This window comes from Paramormyrops kingsleyae, chromosome 15, assembly GCF_048594095.1.
Source record: "Paramormyrops kingsleyae isolate MSU_618 chromosome 15, PKINGS_0.4, whole genome shotgun sequence".
Classification (NCBI taxonomy): Eukaryota; Metazoa; Chordata; class Actinopteri; order Osteoglossiformes; family Mormyridae; genus Paramormyrops; species Paramormyrops kingsleyae.
This window is the reverse complement of record NC_132811.1, coordinates 17412478-17429389: the sequence shown is the minus strand read 5'-3', so window position 1 is coordinate 17429389 and position 16912 is coordinate 17412478. Positions and strand designations below refer to the sequence as shown.

The 16912-nt window shown below is 40.1% G+C and overlaps 1 protein-coding gene across 1 annotated transcript; it reads left to right on the top strand.

Annotated features, from left to right (window-relative positions):
* The first annotated feature begins 2212 nt into the window (after positions 1-2212).
* On the top strand, positions 2213-11366 carry LOC111834952 (protein shisa-like-2A). Its single transcript, XM_023794814.1, has 3 exons — positions 2213-2473; positions 6649-6785; positions 10705-11366. The coding sequence occupies exons 1-3, from the start codon at positions 2292-2294 to the stop codon at positions 10890-10892; spliced, it is 507 nt and encodes a 168-aa protein (XP_023650582.1). The 5' UTR covers positions 2213-2291; the 3' UTR covers positions 10893-11366.
* The last annotated feature ends 5546 nt before the right edge of the window (positions 11367-16912 follow it).

Sequence of the window (16912 nt, the reverse complement as noted above, 5' to 3'; positions counted from 1 at the left end):
GGCTCTGGATTTTGGGTTCCCCAACAGCCCAACTGTAAATTTAGCTAAGATGGAGGAGGTCCAGCCAGGATCACTTCAATGAGCTGTTTTGGCAGAATACCAATTTTAAAAACCTGTGTAGTTTGTCCTTAACTTATTTTGCCAGAGTGCTGCATACAGAATGTTGTTACATGGCCAATTAATCAACTTGATACATTAATACTGTTTTAACTAATGTCACATATACAAATAGTACACAACCGCTCCATATTTGTAAGACTTTGTTGCATCACAATTAAAAAAAAATAAAAAATAAAAAATTACAAAACTATATGACAAAGTTGCTCATGCGGACATCATTGATAGGGGGGGGACTTGTCACACCGGTGGGGGATAATGGTCCCCCAGTATGGCTTTTTTTTTTTTTTTAGCAAAAAAGGGGACTAAACTGCAAATCAAATAACACACAGAAAACAAATGCAATGGGCAACAAGAGGAAAGATTAAGAGCAGGCACACATATACACATGTGACAAGCGCTAAACAAGGGACAGGTGTGAACCATTACAATTAACCAAACACTAAAGACTAGGGGCAACAAGAAACAGCTGTGGGTCATTAAGAATCAATAAAAGAACTGAAACGCTAGTAACAGGATGGTCAGTGAAACCTACTGGTCAAACAGGGGAACTACAGCAACTGACCCAGACAGCTTTGACAGTCACTGTTTCTTTAGAAAACTCTTGAGTGTGTCTTGCTGAATTTCTCACACAGACCAATTTCCTGGACCATCTTGAGTCTGATTTCAGGCTGGGACTGCTGCTCTTTCTGTTGTGGATGCTGTCAGAGCTCTAAAAGCTCCATCTGCACATTTTTTAGATTTATGTTTCCCCTCTTTCCTGCCCAGGAAAAGCAATTATAAGATGGATGGATGGTTGGATGAAAGTATTTTTATGTTAAATTCCTTAAGTTCTTATGTTCAGTATTTATATTAGCCATCAATTCACTGCTAATAACCAACTATCCAGTACAGGGTGCTATTTATATTATATTAATATTTGCATTTACTAGTCAAGGTAGTAGTTAATTTTCATAACACTTTATTCCAGTGAAACCAATGAAATATCAGTTTTATTTGCTAGGTTTCCGCTTGGAAATGTACCATTAATTTGTTGTAATAACACTCCTTTCTCTTTTCATAGATTTTATTAGAAGATGCAAAACATAATAAAGTTAATTGAATATAATGACGTTTATTAGTGTGTTATGAGAAAACTGAGCTGCCTGAGTACTTATTAGCCTATATATATTTAGACTGAAAGGGAGGAAATGTGAACGCATCACTTAAGAACATAAACGCAAGCAAACCAGTTTACAAAAAGATTAAAAGCAAATTATCACAATCCATAACGCCAAATAATAAAGGCAGACAAAACACATACCGACTATTATATATAAATTTAGAAATTGAAAATAATTTTATCGTAAATACAATGAAGTGTTTATATTGTGTGATGGGCTTATCCTATTGCGTTAATTGGTGCTTTACTGAAGTAATCAATGTGTTACTTTTCTGCTTATCATTGTACGTACTACGTAAAACACGTAGAAATAGAATAATAAATTCTTTACACGTAATATGCATATAAAGTAGCCTTTATCGAGGCACGGACGATAACCACATATCTAATGCATTTCGACGTATTTCCACCTTGTGTTATGCAAATCACTCAAATAAAAGCCTCCGAAAAACGTCCTGCTGCTGAATAGAAAGTAACAGCCAACTACACCAGATTCTGACAGTGAATAGCCTACTGATGTGCAGAATCATTGTCAGTTGCACCAACACTAATTTTATGGCATCCGTATGTTTTATTTATGATTCAGTTATATTGTAATACTCAGATGGCAATTCCTAAACGGCTTAGCTTGATTTTTGAAAGAAAAGGTCCAGCCCTAATACAACACAAGACTTATTGGCGAGAGAGGGAGGAAGAGAGAGAGAGAGAGAGAGAGAGAGAGGCAGCGCACGCTGAAACGGTGGGTCTGACATTTCTAATTGCTTTTTCACTTTATTAAAAAAAATACCCACCGAAGCCTGACTATGCTTCTTGTGCCACGGACCGGTACAGCACTTTTAAAGCCCAGGCAGGCATCTGCGGGCTAGGATCGAAGCTTATATTTAAAGCATTATTGGGCTCTTATTTCACCTGGATAAACGAGAAACACTTGGAACTGCAAAAGGACACTCCCGAGAAAACATTAAAACACTTTCCGGTAATTAAAACCTCTGCTGAGCCTTTTGCAGTCAGTATGAGTGCGGACTGCAGCGGCTATTACAGTGCAGAGAAGGTGTTTGTGGATGCCTTCACCTGTCCCAAACCTGAGAGTGACGCCAGGGCAGTCTTCTGCTGCGGGTTTAATGACATTAAGTACTGCTGCGACGACCCGAATAGCTTCTTTCCCTATGAATATGGATACATGTGGTGGCTGAGGTAAGTAACTCAATGACATAGAAAGGTGTACTTGATCTGTAACATGATTTCAGAACGGGTTTACTATCGCATCGGGCATAGTTTGTTTCATACATATTTTAATGGGGACATTTCGATACTGATGTACAGTTTTCACTAACCAGCCGTCGGTAAACTTGCGTTTCCACGTAAAAAGTTTGCTGCTTTTTACCGGTAAATACAAGAGCACCTGTTGCATACATGTAAATGAACTCAAGTTAAACGCGATAGACATATATTAAGTTTGTGAATTCCTGTACCTGAACATCACGATCTTATGTTGCACATATGATCCTCAATAGTCTTATTAGGTTCTTGCTTCGTTTGGAAGATGTTGCGTAGCTCCTGGTCCAACACTGCTTACACTTGTACCTGGTCACAGTGGTCAGTCACTGGAAGCTCAGCACAGCCGCATTTATGCCGAGTCGACTCCGTGACAGTATGTTTGTAATGTGCTGTTTGCCTCCCTCCTATATGACTTCGGACAAAAGCGTCTGCTATAAAATGTACAATCATATGTCGTTTAATTGCAGGAATATATTCTAAGAAATGTGTCAATAGGCGACTTCCTCTTAGTATGAACATCATAGTGTGTACTTACACAATCCTAGATATTAGGCCTATTCCCTACTACACACATAGGCTACAATATACTTTTTCATAATAGAAAGGGTATACTCTAAAATAATGATAAAAGTATACAGTATAGTAAACACATAAAACAGTAACATAGTTATCACTATCAGGTATTATGTACTTACATAATTGTGTGTGCTATACTCAGGGGCGGATTAACGCACAGGCTAGATATGGCTTAAGCCTAGGGGCCCCACGTGTGCCAGCCTGCAAGGGGGCCCCCATTGGCGCGGAGGGGGGCGGGGTTGGGGGGCCCACAGACTACTGTAGCCTAGGGGCCTCTGTGCACCTTAATCCACCCCTGGCTATACTTTTATATGACTGGCAGTGTAGGAGGTTTGTTTACACCAGCATCACCACAAACATGCAAATAATGCGAATAATAAGTGCTAAAATGCTAAAGTGATCATGTCAGTATGCAACAGGAATTTTTCAGCTCTGTTACAGTATTATCATATGCACTGTCTGAAAAAGGGTACAGCCCTGGGACAGCTTTGTTTCCCAATTTACAAACAAGATTAATGTACCCCCAATTGTACAAAAGTATTCCTCAGAGTCCATTTCTGTACTTTAAAAGGTACATTTGCCGACAGCTAGGGTACAATTGGCAGGCCCTTGAGTGTACTGCCTCGTGGCAAGTAATTGTACCCTCAAAGGTTCAAGACCACTGTTGTATATGAGGTCCATCATTGACCGAAATGTTGTTATGCGGCGTATAAACGAGTTTCTCCAGAAAGAAAATGTGGGTACAAGGGTGGATGGAAAACTTGGCCAGTGCTGAAGGGCTGTGTGGTCCAGTGGGTTTAGGCGTCCCGTCATGGTACGACTTTATTAATGTTTGGCAGACTGCCCCTGAGGGAGTCTCTCTTTGGGCTGCTTCCGAAATGTGAGTCAGCTGGAGCCCTTAGTGGGAACCAGGCATGGAGGGTTAGGGGAGAAGCAACCTTTTGGCAGCTGGTTCAAAATGGAGATGCTGAAAGTCTGACAGGGGACTGCTGTCCGTGGTACTGAGCGAGGATCGCAGCCGCCCATCTTTTGGCTGAAGCGGCAGGAGTTTCCGGGCTCCGGGGGTAATGTCATGACGATATTCAGCATAGATTAAGAGATTCAGTTACGGAGCCCTAAGCATTGTAACAACTAAGGCGCATAACCTAAGTGATATTAAACGTACTGCGATTGTTGGTGCTAGATGTAATGGTTACAGCATCTCAGAGAAAGAGGTCAAAGGAGATTCATTGAAGTTAACAGGAAGGCTGCAAGTACTAAATCCTTAAATGAGGAACCCTCTGAGTGTTGACCCTTCAAAATGGTCTTGGAGACGAAAGTTGTTGCTACCTATTAAAGTGGCAACTGAGTTTGTAATCAGCAGTTTAACCTTCTATTTGACTTTTAAGAAAAAAGATGTTGAATGTAGAATCACAGCGTAGCAGAAAACATGTAACTAAGCAAAACATGGTTTTCGGTAATGTTGAAAAAAACATCTGCGATTCTGATTGCCTAATGGATACTATGAAATAAGAAGCTCTTTCACTTCTGGTAACAGCCTGCGTTCCTCGAACCATATATGCGATTAAGCAGAGATGGGAAACTTCTGTATGTCAAAGAAGTGGCAATTAAAAATATTGCAGCGAAATGTACTTACTAATCTATGTCAAGCTATGGTCAAGTATCCCAGACAGTCCTGCATCTCCCAGGCCGAATTGTTGTCTTGGAAACACAGAGTATGATGGTTCAAATGCCATTTTCCATCAAAGCAGATCGATCGATGCTGGGAAAATGATGGTACCAGAATTGAGGGTTCTTGGAAGTATGGCTGGATGCAGAGATATATTTTAAATACATTTAATTGTTATACTGCCCCTGTCTGTGTGTAGCTCAGACCTGTGCTGCACTGGATAGGCCCCAGACCCCGTGTGACCCTGACCAGCTGAAGTGGATAGATGATGGCCGAGCGTAACTTTGATTCAAGGCCGGTGTAAAAACTGGGCAGGATGATTGACTTTTCCTGACTGACTATAAGGTGGCACTTGGGCAAAGCCATATTCTCTAGTTTTGGTGTCTAGGTTTCTGTTGTTCTAACCCTATCCTGTGTTTGTTTGTTGGTTGTGTAGCTTTTTTTCGGTCTATAATGTCACTATAGCTTATTTAAAGTTAAGGCACAATCCAATTCTGCTGCACACCCAGAGCACTAAACATCCTATTTATTGTTAGAAAAGACTTTTTATTTTACACATATTTCTTTCACATATTTTCTTTTCCACCAGTTATGCTTCTACAATCATGTCTGTTTGGAATAATTTGTTTTCTTTCATTGATATATTGCTTTTCCATTTTTCTGCCTTGATATGTTGGGGCAGAGGTAAGTTCAATCGTGAATATTAATCCTCTGACTAAAAATACCTGCTTCTTTGGTCCCAGTGTGTTCTAAGGTGTATAGTGGGATTTGTTTTGTGACATTAAAGAGATTTTGAAGCATCCATAGAGTGTAGATGTTGCAGAAGGTCTGTATGAAAATAGTAGAATGGAAGGAGCCAAAGGTAACAATGGAGGTGTTTCACTAGGTGGTTTCACTCTAGTGTTTCACTAGAGTTAAGCCTGATATAGGCCCCTAAGCTGTTGTAGTGTTTAATTCCTCACAATCAAGCCTTGGTAAGGCTTAATAAAAAAACTAACTTAAATATGAGAGTGTGATGAAATAGTACCAGTTTACCTTAATTGACGGATGTGCTGCAAACCAGCCATTAAAATTAGCCCCATTTTGGTAACAACAGGTTAATAAACATGAAAAAAGAATTAGACAAATTTTCTTTAACTGCACAGAGAAACAGGGAGTTCAGTGTGGACAGAATGTATGTAAATTTAGCCTAATTTACTGCACAGAGAAATAGGGAGTTCAGAGTGGGCGGGATGTGTGCAAAGTTCAGCCTCTGAGTCCATAAAGAGCTGGCGTAAACAAATCACAATTAATGAATGTATGAAACTGCCAGAGGAACTCCAAGCATTGGAAATAGGTCATATAATATATATACATTACATATAGGATATATACATTACTGTGTTGTAGCTCAAGGGCCTTTTCAGACCTGATTCCAGGAATAAACGATTCATTATATACTAAAATACTGGAATGCATGTTTTTGGACCATGGGAGATCAACTGAATAATCAAGGAGAAATCCATAGAACATGAGGAGAACATGCCTGCTACACACACACACACGCACACAAACACACACACGCACACACACACACACATGCACACACACACACAGACAGAATGGAGGCGGCATTCAGACCAGCCCCTGCAGGTGAGAGGCAACAACGTTTGAGACACTATGTTATCCTAACAGGGATCTCATTAAAGCATATTTCATTGTTCCTGACGGTTTTATTGAAGTCCTGTGTAATCTGTGTGCCAGAATGTTTATTTGGAATAGGGACCAAGGCACTGGCGTCTGTGTTTCTGGCAGACTGCAGGAGTGAATTTGCTTCTGGCTAATTTAATTTGCGTATCTCTGACAGCGTGGGAGCACTGGTGGGCCTGTCCGTCGCCGCCGTTATTCTGCTGGCCTTCATCGTGACCCTCTGTGTCCTCTGCTACCTTTTTATCGCCACGAAGCCCAGCCAGCTGGACAACGGCTTGCAGCTGCAGGCTACAGGTGAGGCACTGAGAGTGGTGGTTGCTGTGATGCTGTACTATAGGTGAGGCAGTATGGATGATGGGTGCCATAATGCTGTACTACAGGTGAGACAGAGAGAGGGTGATGGTCGCTGTGACGATATGCTACAGGTGAGACAGTGAGGGTGATGGTTGCCGTGACACTGTGATACGAGTGAGCAGTGAGGGTGATGGTCCCCGTGATGCTGTGCTACAGGTGAGACAGTGAGGGTGATGGTTGTCCTGACACTTCATTGTCCACTGGGGGCTTTTCCACCTGCATTTGAAGAGATATGCAGAACTGACTCTTCAATGTATCAAAAAGCAGGAAAAGCAGGGTTTCAGCTATAAAACTTTTAAAGCATTTTAAGCAGTGTGTGAAATACGGGGGGGGGGGATCCGAGGGGGTCCGACACCCTCGATTAACCAATGAGACCCCCTGAAAGCCTCAAAAGCAAAATTTTAAGAGGGTCTCAAGATCAGTATTGCGCAACAATAGGGAGATGGGGACCCCCCCCCCCCAAATATTTCGCACACTGATTTTAAGCATTAATTAAACTTTATTTCTCATGTGCCCCCTGTGATAGGTTGGCGCCCCATCCTGAGTTATTAAGCTATGGGCCACCTTGTGCCCAAAGCTTCTGGGATAGGCTCCAAACCCCCGTGACCTTGTGTAGGACAAGCTGGTATGGACAATGAATGGATGGCACGATCCTTTGATCAAATAATGCATTTTACAAAAACATTGATCAACTCAACCTCAAGTAATCCTGTGATGGGTCATTATTATAGACTATAAAGTTTGTGAATTGATGATTCTGTATGAGTATTTGGAAGCCAATATTAATCGCTCTTGTGAAATATCCATCCATCTTTCATAGCTGCTTATCAGTGCAGAGTGATGAGAGTGATGACATATATCTGGTAATGAGTAAGTGCCGGAAGCTTCCAAGGTCAATGGAAATAGGGGGCAGTAGAGAGCCTCACTTGTTACTTCCCCAAACTGCTTTGTTTCTTGTGGTTAGAACACAGGACAAAAGCCAGGGTTACACATTGGACAGGAGGCCAGTTTGACTGGAAACATCAAAAATTATTGCCAAAAAAAAGACTACAGCTACTTCATCTAAAACCTGTCTGAATATTCTTTATATTGTAACCTATTGGTACGTCTGTAATTCAGATATTTAGGGAACTCATATTTGTAAAGATTCTGATTGATTTGTAGTTTTGTTGCTGTTTTATTATTATTAATGGTTATTTAATATTTTTTTTTATGTGTTTGTCCTGCGGTAGCTCTGGCCTTGTCACTAATCAAAAGTTTTCTCAAGGATTCTTTCTCAGGGTGCATATGTCTCTTATAGTATCCCACCTATTCTGGCCTTCTAACCATTTCACAGACTAACTGTTATGGATAATTGGAAGGATAGTCAAAGGCTGATTTCTGTAAAAAACTGGCCTTGGTCAGTAGACCACCATTTTCACATGGTTTCTCTGGGAAAATGAGTGGCATTATTTTCAACCACAGCAGAAATGTGTCTCTGTGTAAAGGCCAGTGGAAGGACTGCCTGTTACCTGCCTAGACTGAAACTGGTGTCGGCAATAAGCAATTTGCCATTTAATTTAATTTACCATTTATAGAAGCGTTCTGAGCAAGAATAAGCTTTTGGGTCTGTTTTTTTTGCCAAGAGAAAACTCCAGGGATCCAATAAGAAAAGTCAAATCCCTTAACCAAACATTTTATTATATCTGCCAAATGCCTTAAGACCTCCCGGATGGGTGAAATCTGCCATAATCTCAGAACTGCATTGCCTCACAGTGGAGCTTATCGATCTCTGCCAAAGGACATGTGATCAATTATGTTGGGTACTGCTCTGTGCTGGCAGAGTGAAGTGTTTGGAAAAGGTAAAAGTGTCTGTAGAGAATGCCACCTGTTTCTCTGCTGATAAGTCTGTAGGTGGAGTGGGTGGGTGGGTGTCCTCCATTTGTGTGCATGACATGTAAGGTAAGGTAAAGTTTATTGATCCCAAAAGGAAATTCTTTTGCATATACCAGCAAGGAATGTAAAGCACAGGCATACCTGTAGTGCAAAAATGAAGTGCAAAGATACAAAGCACACATAGTGCAGACAAATTTAAAAAGTACACAGTATACAAACAGAATATAAATAAAAATAAGTAAATTAGAGGATGCTATGTGTGCAATTAAAAACAGATAGCATTGTATGGCACCGATGGGATGCTTTTTGATGCGTTATGTCTGGAGGTTGGGGTGGCACCTCATTCAGATTCAGATTCAGATTCAGATGCTTTATTGTCATTGTTGTTTCCACAGCAATGAAATTTTAAAGGTGCATCATCTCCAGTGTCACAATCAAACAGTAGTCACATAGTAACAATAAAACATCAAATAAATAAACAAACAATAAATAAACAAATAGACCAGCATGATAAAGTCATACCTCATGGTTTCAAGATATTGCACTTTTCGCCTATTGCAAATATCAGCATTAAAATTACGCAATGAGTCCAACTTAGTTGTAACCATGAGACTGAATTGTAAACATGTAGGTGCACTAGATCAGATTACCAGCTTAGCAGCATTCGGTATGATGGTGGCTGAAGGATAGAAACATGGGGGGTAAGTGCACGATATGTACAGATATGTCTGCTGTGTCACAGCAAGGATCTCGTCATCTTGTTTTTTTTGTTTTAAATATGTCATGAATGCATCTACATATGACATCGTCAGTGAAGAAAGAGCAGAAAGATTTTCTCGCAGCAGACAAGTTATTTACTTCAAAATTTAATTAACAAAGAAGGTATGGATCAGATCTTAGATATTCTGGGCTGTGATCTCTGTCTGGGAAGTGGAGTAGATAATCAACACAAAGGTAGTTGTGCTTCAGCTAAATACACAGGAAGTGAAGGGGGAGAGAGATTCAACACAACAGCATCCATGATGACCCCCAGCTCCCTGGGCGCCGCTATGGGTGGCTGCCCTTCACAGACAGCTTACTCTACAAAGAGCAGGTTGAGGGAGGCATAAAGACAATTTTCCCACGGGGATTAATAAAGTGATGATGATGATTATTATTATTATTATTATCTTACCTGGCCTTGGCTAATTGTATGTGTTTATAGTTTGCTGACCTACCAAAGTTGTGGCCAGCCACTATCTATGTACTGCCTTCATCTTTTTTCACTTATGCGACCAACAAGTCTGACCTCAGACAAATAAACAGAGCAGCAGCTTAATATTTATATGAATGATTGTTGTTTTCTGAATTTTATAAATAGCCACTATCATTTTCAGCGAATCTGTGCTATGTAAAACTATGTTAAACTATTTTATTTATCAGTATTCGAAAACTGGTGAAGGTTTGTGATTTGGATAACTAGAGGACAAATATGAATTCCTTTATGTACATTGGATGGTAGACTACACAAAAAGGTGTTTTCCGTCATTTTAACTCTGTTCATCTTCTTTTACCACTTGTCCTAATCAGAATTATGGGGGGGGGGGGGTGTCTAGAGACTCTCTCAGAAACTACATACACAGGGCAGGGAGCAACTCAGGATGAGGGGGCAACCATCACAGGGCACAGTCACACACTGTTCACTCTTATGGGCAATTTGGTGACTCTAGTTAACCTTGGCGTGTTTTTGAACTGTGGGGGGAGAGCAGAGTACCTGGAGGAAACCCCAGGAGGAAACCCCAGGGGGAAACCCCAGGAGGAAACCCCAGGGGGAAACCCCAGGAAGACACGGTGGAGACTTGAACCCTAGTCCCAGAGGTCTGAGGCAAAAGTGCTAACCATTGCACTCATGTCAACTTGGTAAAGAAAAAAAGAACCAACATAACAATCAGCCACTATCGCAGCCCCTTTCACTCGCTGTCCATCTCCACCACGCCTTCTCCAGGTCCCGGTGTCAGTGCCTTGGAGCAGCACGGCCACCTCAGCACTCCCACAGCGCCGCAGGGATTCTGCAAGCACTTCCTCCCCTGCAAACTGGACTGCGACAACCAGCCGCCTGACCCTGACCGACTCTTCCAGAAGTGCTTCATGGCCACCGTCACCGTAAACGTGGAGGGGCCGTCCCAAACCTGACCGCGCTGGCAGCTTGTGGGACACCAGGCTCTGCAGAAGGTGCTTCTTGTTTGCTATTTCGCTGTCGGCTGACCAGGCATAACTGGGCGAGCCTTTAATTTGCTGCTCCTTTATTTCCTTTGAAAGGACACAGTGGTTGGTTTCAGTATAGAGATGCTCACACTGACTTAATAAATAGACTGTCAAGCCTTCATACAGTGTTGATTGTACGTTGGGTTTGGGGTCGTTGTGTTTGGAATCGATGTGACGATGTTCTTTTCACGGTGTTCGGATTGTTCAGTGCAATCTGCGAAGTAGCTGGAATTTGCTGCTTTTCTTTGATATTTGCCAGCATGCATACAGGGTCATTATTTTGTACCTTTGTCATAAGTGCCCATCTCCAAGTGTGCAGGAGTTGGATTTTCCCTGTATCCTTCTTACTTTTTGTTTGCCATTCTAAAAAGTGCCCTTGAATTTGCAGATCACCAATGTCTAAGGAGTTCATATTTTTCTACAACAGTGATTCATTCAGTTTGCAATATTAACATAATTATGAGGCAAGTTAAAGTTTGATTTCACCCAAAGAACTCACAAGGTTTCCATTACAATATTAGTCATTACAAAAAAATAAAATGTTGAATAGTTATTTGGAGTGTTTTCCCCCATTATATTCAATGTAATACTTACCGTTAAAGACCTTTAAACAAAATTTTAAATCACATTCAAGCAACACACCCCTTTTGTATCAAAACCTTAACACTACTAAAGCAGTTACAGAACACAGAAGATCCTTTCATTGACTGAAGTAACAGATAATTTCTGTCTGCTAGTAAACCACTTACATGAAAGGTAGATGTGGAGTAGAAATGTGTGTTCACTCAGTGTGGCTATTGAAGAGAATTTTTATAGCTGTAAAACCACATAGGCCCTCCTGGGAAATAGGCCCTTTAAACATGAATCTTTATGCTCCCAGTCACAATGTCAATGAGAAGTACCACCAATTCTTCATATTAATCCAGTGTAATCTTTTATATGTTAATTAAAATTGAGGTCCACTAAAAATAGTTATCTGTCATAATTAATTCTTTATTTAGCGCATAATTATCATGTAGTTGAACCTGCACTATGATTAAAGCACAGGAGAGACCTACTGGGTTTTGCAGAAAAACACACTCAAAGGTAGGACCTGGAAGGAGATAGAATATGTTTTTTCTAACTCTGAATAACATTGTTATGGATGGTCCAATGGGTCACTGTGACCTCTCACATAAGAATCTCAAATATAGATTATTATTAGTGTTATATTGTCCATCCATCCATCCATCCATTATCTATACCGCTTAATCCATCTGGATCGTGGGGAAGCTGGAGCCAATCCCAGCATCTTTGGGCAAGAGGCAGGGGTACACCCTGGGCAGGCCGCCAGCCCACCACAGAGTATTATATTGTTTTGCACATAAACTGCGTATATTTTATGTGCATCAGACATTGGTAGTAGCATCATTTTGTTAATGAACACAAAGGGGGATGGTGTGTGACTCATTGGGCTAAGCCCAGCCCCCCCACCTCCCTCCCATGGGTGCCCGCCCTTCATAGCCAGCTTGCACTCCCCTACAGAGAGCAAGATGGTGGAGGTGAAAAGAGAATTTCCCCACAGGGATCAAAAACAAGTGTGTGCGTGTGTGTTTGTGTGCATATATATATATATATATATATAAATATCTCCTCCTGAGACCCAAGGAAAAAAGTGTCCTTCAATTGTAGGTTATTTGTCTTTGGAGGAAATAAGACATCTTACAATTTAGATTTTTTCAAATTTATTGTTATTTTAATTTCGCAGCATGTCCTCTTTAGTGCACAACAAGAATAAATACATTTCCCAACATCAGTGAAAAAATAAATGCAAAAATACGATGTCCGCTACAATGGACATAAATGAATAGGTCGGGTCTCAGGAGGATATATATATATATACTAAAATCTCACTATTATGCAACAAAACTATATATATATATATATAAGTAGTTTTGTTGCATAATAGTGAGATTTTAGTATTCTGTATTATTATCAGAAATCAGCACAAAACTCCAACAAAATATTAATTCAAAATAGTTTTGGATCATAGTAAAGTGCCTAGAGTCTAACACAGCAACCTGGGATTTTCTCTCCTGATGTCACACTGGGGGCGTTGACACATCTCATCTGTGGTCTTAATATAATAAGTAAAGGTTCACACTCAGAGGCGGAGGTAGCAGTGCCATTTGCCACCACCCAAAAGACATTTGCAAGGGACGCCTATTGGCCAGAAGCAGTCACTACACTGAATATTAAATATTAAATGGATATTACAGCAGTCACTGCACTGAATATTAAATAAACTTGTTCCTTATTTATCCATATTCTGCTGACTAACTAGTTAGCTACCATCTCCCTAGCTGGGTTTTTGGAACATCCATAGTGACAGACATTCACAGAACCGTGCAATGAAACAAAAGTGATCTAAATTAAAATATCAAAATATTTTATTGTCTGGTGTTTTTCTGAAATATGCTAGGTTATTGCTTAGTTATGTTTTGATTATACCTCACTAATTTGTTCTTGAAGAATGTGCAAAGCGGACATGACTCCACAAGTAGACAGCATCTCCATACAGCCTAATAACCACAGCAGAGGTGTTAGGAGAAACTGACAGATGTGTGTACATGTCATGCATAGCGCCATCAAGTTTATTATCCTATTCGCCTGGAAGCAAGCGAAGGCCATGTGGACAGCAGAGATGAAGAGTTCAGGTCCAGAAAGTACAAATCCAGACCAAGACTTTGTTTCAACCAACCAGTTGAGTATAAAGAGTCACAGTCACAGAGTACTCAACTGGTTGTTGAACATTTGAGTTGCAATTTAGGACAGAGCATTTTACTGTTAATGAAGTCGTGGTCAGAATCTTCTCAGGGCCAGAACCCAACAGCTCCACCTGCAAAGCTAAATATTACCCCACTTTGCCTTGTCTCCCACAGCACCGGTATAGACGATGATATTTAACAAATGTCATTATAGGAACTTTAATTAGTTTTAATTCTCTCTCTGTTTTCCTGTCCACCCACAGACTACAATCAGCTTTTCATTGCTGTATGTAGTTTTTGCAGTACCCAGCTTATTGATCAGCCATTCAGTCACATTGTGTTGAATGGGGTATTTTTAACAATTTTGAAATAGTGTTTTGTGTTAGTGGTGCAGATTTGGACATATTACGCCGCAGTTCCCAATGTTTCATTTATGACCTAATGAAAGTTATGTGTTTTTATTCTAAACTCAGACAGACAGACAGACATCACACACACGTCAAAGGACCTCAGCTTCCGCAGAAAGAAGAGGCGACTCTGCCCCTTCTTATAAAGAGAATCTGTATTTAGGGACCATTCCAGTTTATCATCCAAAATGACCCCCAGATATTTGTAGGAGGTCACCACCTCGATGTCCTGCCCCTGTATGGAAACTGGCAGATGTGGTGGCCTAGATCTTCTAAAATCCACCTATGCTATGATAATGCTAACTCAGTTCCACACTGGGCTTGTTTGCTGATCTTTCCTGATTTTCTCTTAATCATAACAAAATCTCTGTCAAGTAACCTTTGTAACCACCTAATAGGAAGATCCTAGGGCTGAAGTGGACTCTAATTACTGACCCTAATGCAGGACAATAAAATATCCCCAGAAAAAGCAACCCAGCTCTAAACGCCAGCAAACACCTGGGCATTCTTCCAGCGAGCTATGAATATGGATATTACCCACTACTTCCAACTTTGTTACACTGCTAGTGGTTTCCAGTGAGATATGACTTGGACCTAAGCCAGGACACACCATCCTTGAGCTCTTTAGTTAAATTAGTTATTTACTTGTATTTACATTTATTTATGTATCAGACAATGTCGTCCAAAACAACGAACGAGGCAGATAGTCCATCCCAAGCATGCAGCTGCCAACTGCTTGGTTTGATTTTTATAATTAACATTATTAATGAGCAATACTCTTATGATTTCATAAAGCAGCAGGATCATAGCCTAAATGTTATACTTCCAGGCTACTCTCTCTCTCTCTCTCTCTCTCTCTGTCTGTCTCTCGAGAATTTGTAGAAGAACATTCAATACACTGAAAACTTGTATCACTTGTATTTTTGCAAAAAATACAAATAGACTAACATCATAACTAATAGAATGAGGTACAGCCTATTAGTTATGATTGTCACTAGATGACCCAGATGTCACTTCAATGGAATTTTGCATTGCATTTTTGTGCTGGTGTTTCTGTCCAAGACCCTATAACCAGTCCCCTCACAATCCAAAAACAGACTAAGGTAAATTTGAGATGCCAAATTGTATGTGTGACTGTGTGAGTGATTGGTGTGTGATTGGTGAGTGAATGTGTGTGATTAGTGTGTGAATGATGTGTGATTGGTGAGCGAATGAGGTGTGATTGGTGAGTAAATGGTGTGTGATTGGTGAGTGAATGTGTGTGATTGGTGTGTGAATGATGTGTGATTGGTGAGCGAATGAGGTGTGATTGGTGTATGATTGGTGAGTAAATGGTGTGAGATTGGTGTGTGATTGGTGAGTGAATGGTGTGTGATTGGTGTGTGATTGGTTTGCGTCCCCTGCCATGGGTTGTTGCCCCATTCAGGATGATTCCCTGCCTTATGCCTATAACTTCCAGGACAGGCTCTGGACTCTGCATTGCCGCATCTGGACTATATATATATATAGAATGTATTCATACCATCAGCTTAAACAATGTTCTGCTCAATGCTGGAAGGTGTAAGGTTTAAGGTTACTTCATGCATTAATGTTCAAACTTATAATACTTCTTATCTTCTATAAAATATGACAGAGGAGGGGGCCAGAATCAACAGTATTGACAATACTTTGCAGCATTGTATCACCTATTGTCAAAGATATATTAAGTACATAAGGACCAGATATAAGCATTCATAATTCACATGTAACCTGCACTTTCATAGAAAGACCATTTTTGAGCTGTACAATACCCAAATTAACATTTCACTCAATTATATAACTTGTATATACAACATAAATTGTAACATTGCTTAAAAGGCTCCCTTACCTGGTACAACAGCAGAGCACAGCATTTATATAAGTTAATATGTCCAATTTAAAATGCTCTATGTTTGATAGGACTGAAAAGAACTTAACAACCAACCAGCTGCCAAGCTGACCTCCTTACATGTATTTTTCTACATTTTCATACAGCCAGACACACCTGCAAGTGGCCAAATTGTGAAGAAAAACATAAATCGAATAATAGAAATTTTGCTGCAGTTTATGCTACTCAATAGCAACAGTATTATGCAAATTCAACAACAACAGTATCCTTGGAAATCAGTGTCTAACTTCAGCATTCAGGTTTTCGCTTTACATCCATGCAAACATCTTCAAAATCAAATGAAATCCCCTGAACTGGGTCCCTCTAGAACAGGGAAGAAACCACATTACTCTGTGATTCACTTCCTTAGTCTCTCCATGATTGTTCTTCATTCATTACTTTTAAATCTGAATTAAAAACCTTCCGGTTAAATAAACATTTCTCTTCCTGAACTGCTTAGATGTTTATTCTCCTCCTTGAAGAGCGACCTTGGGTTTGTGAAAGGTGCCATATAAGTGTAATTTATTATAATAATTATTATTACTATTTCATTAACAGCAAGCAAAAAAATTCCAGTTACTGTAGCTGTTTCTGCTCAGTAATATATGATTCAGAGCACATTCAAAGCCATGTATGATAAAAGACCATTCTTCCACAGTGTGATTAATTTAAATAAGTTTCCCTGCAGCGGAAATGAATTTACTTTGAATATTAAGTAATGCACTTATTTAAAGGTAATGCACTTACCAAGAATATCATAATACAACATCAAACTGCTGAAAAATACACTGACAAATTGAGCTTTAGATTTTTCTTTACATATTTTTCCATTCCCAGGAAGGGACTACAAGCTGTGTAACTGAGAATGATTTCATTAAATTACAATCA

What these genes read in the sequence shown, in the direction of transcription:
- LOC111834952 (XM_023794814.1), top strand. Translation starts at nt 2,292, where the DNA reads ATGAGTGCGGACTGCAGCGGCTATTACAGTGCAGAGAAGGTGTTTGTG. An exon ending in GGATACATGTGGTGGCTGAG is followed by an intron (nt 2,474 to 6,648) that starts GTAAGTAACTCA and finishes TATCTCTGACAG; the next exon opens with CGTGGGAGCACTGGTGGGCC. An exon ending in CTTGCAGCTGCAGGCTACAG is followed by an intron (nt 6,786 to 10,704) that starts GTGAGGCACTGA and finishes CGCCTTCTCCAG; the next exon opens with GTCCCGGTGTCAGTGCCTTG.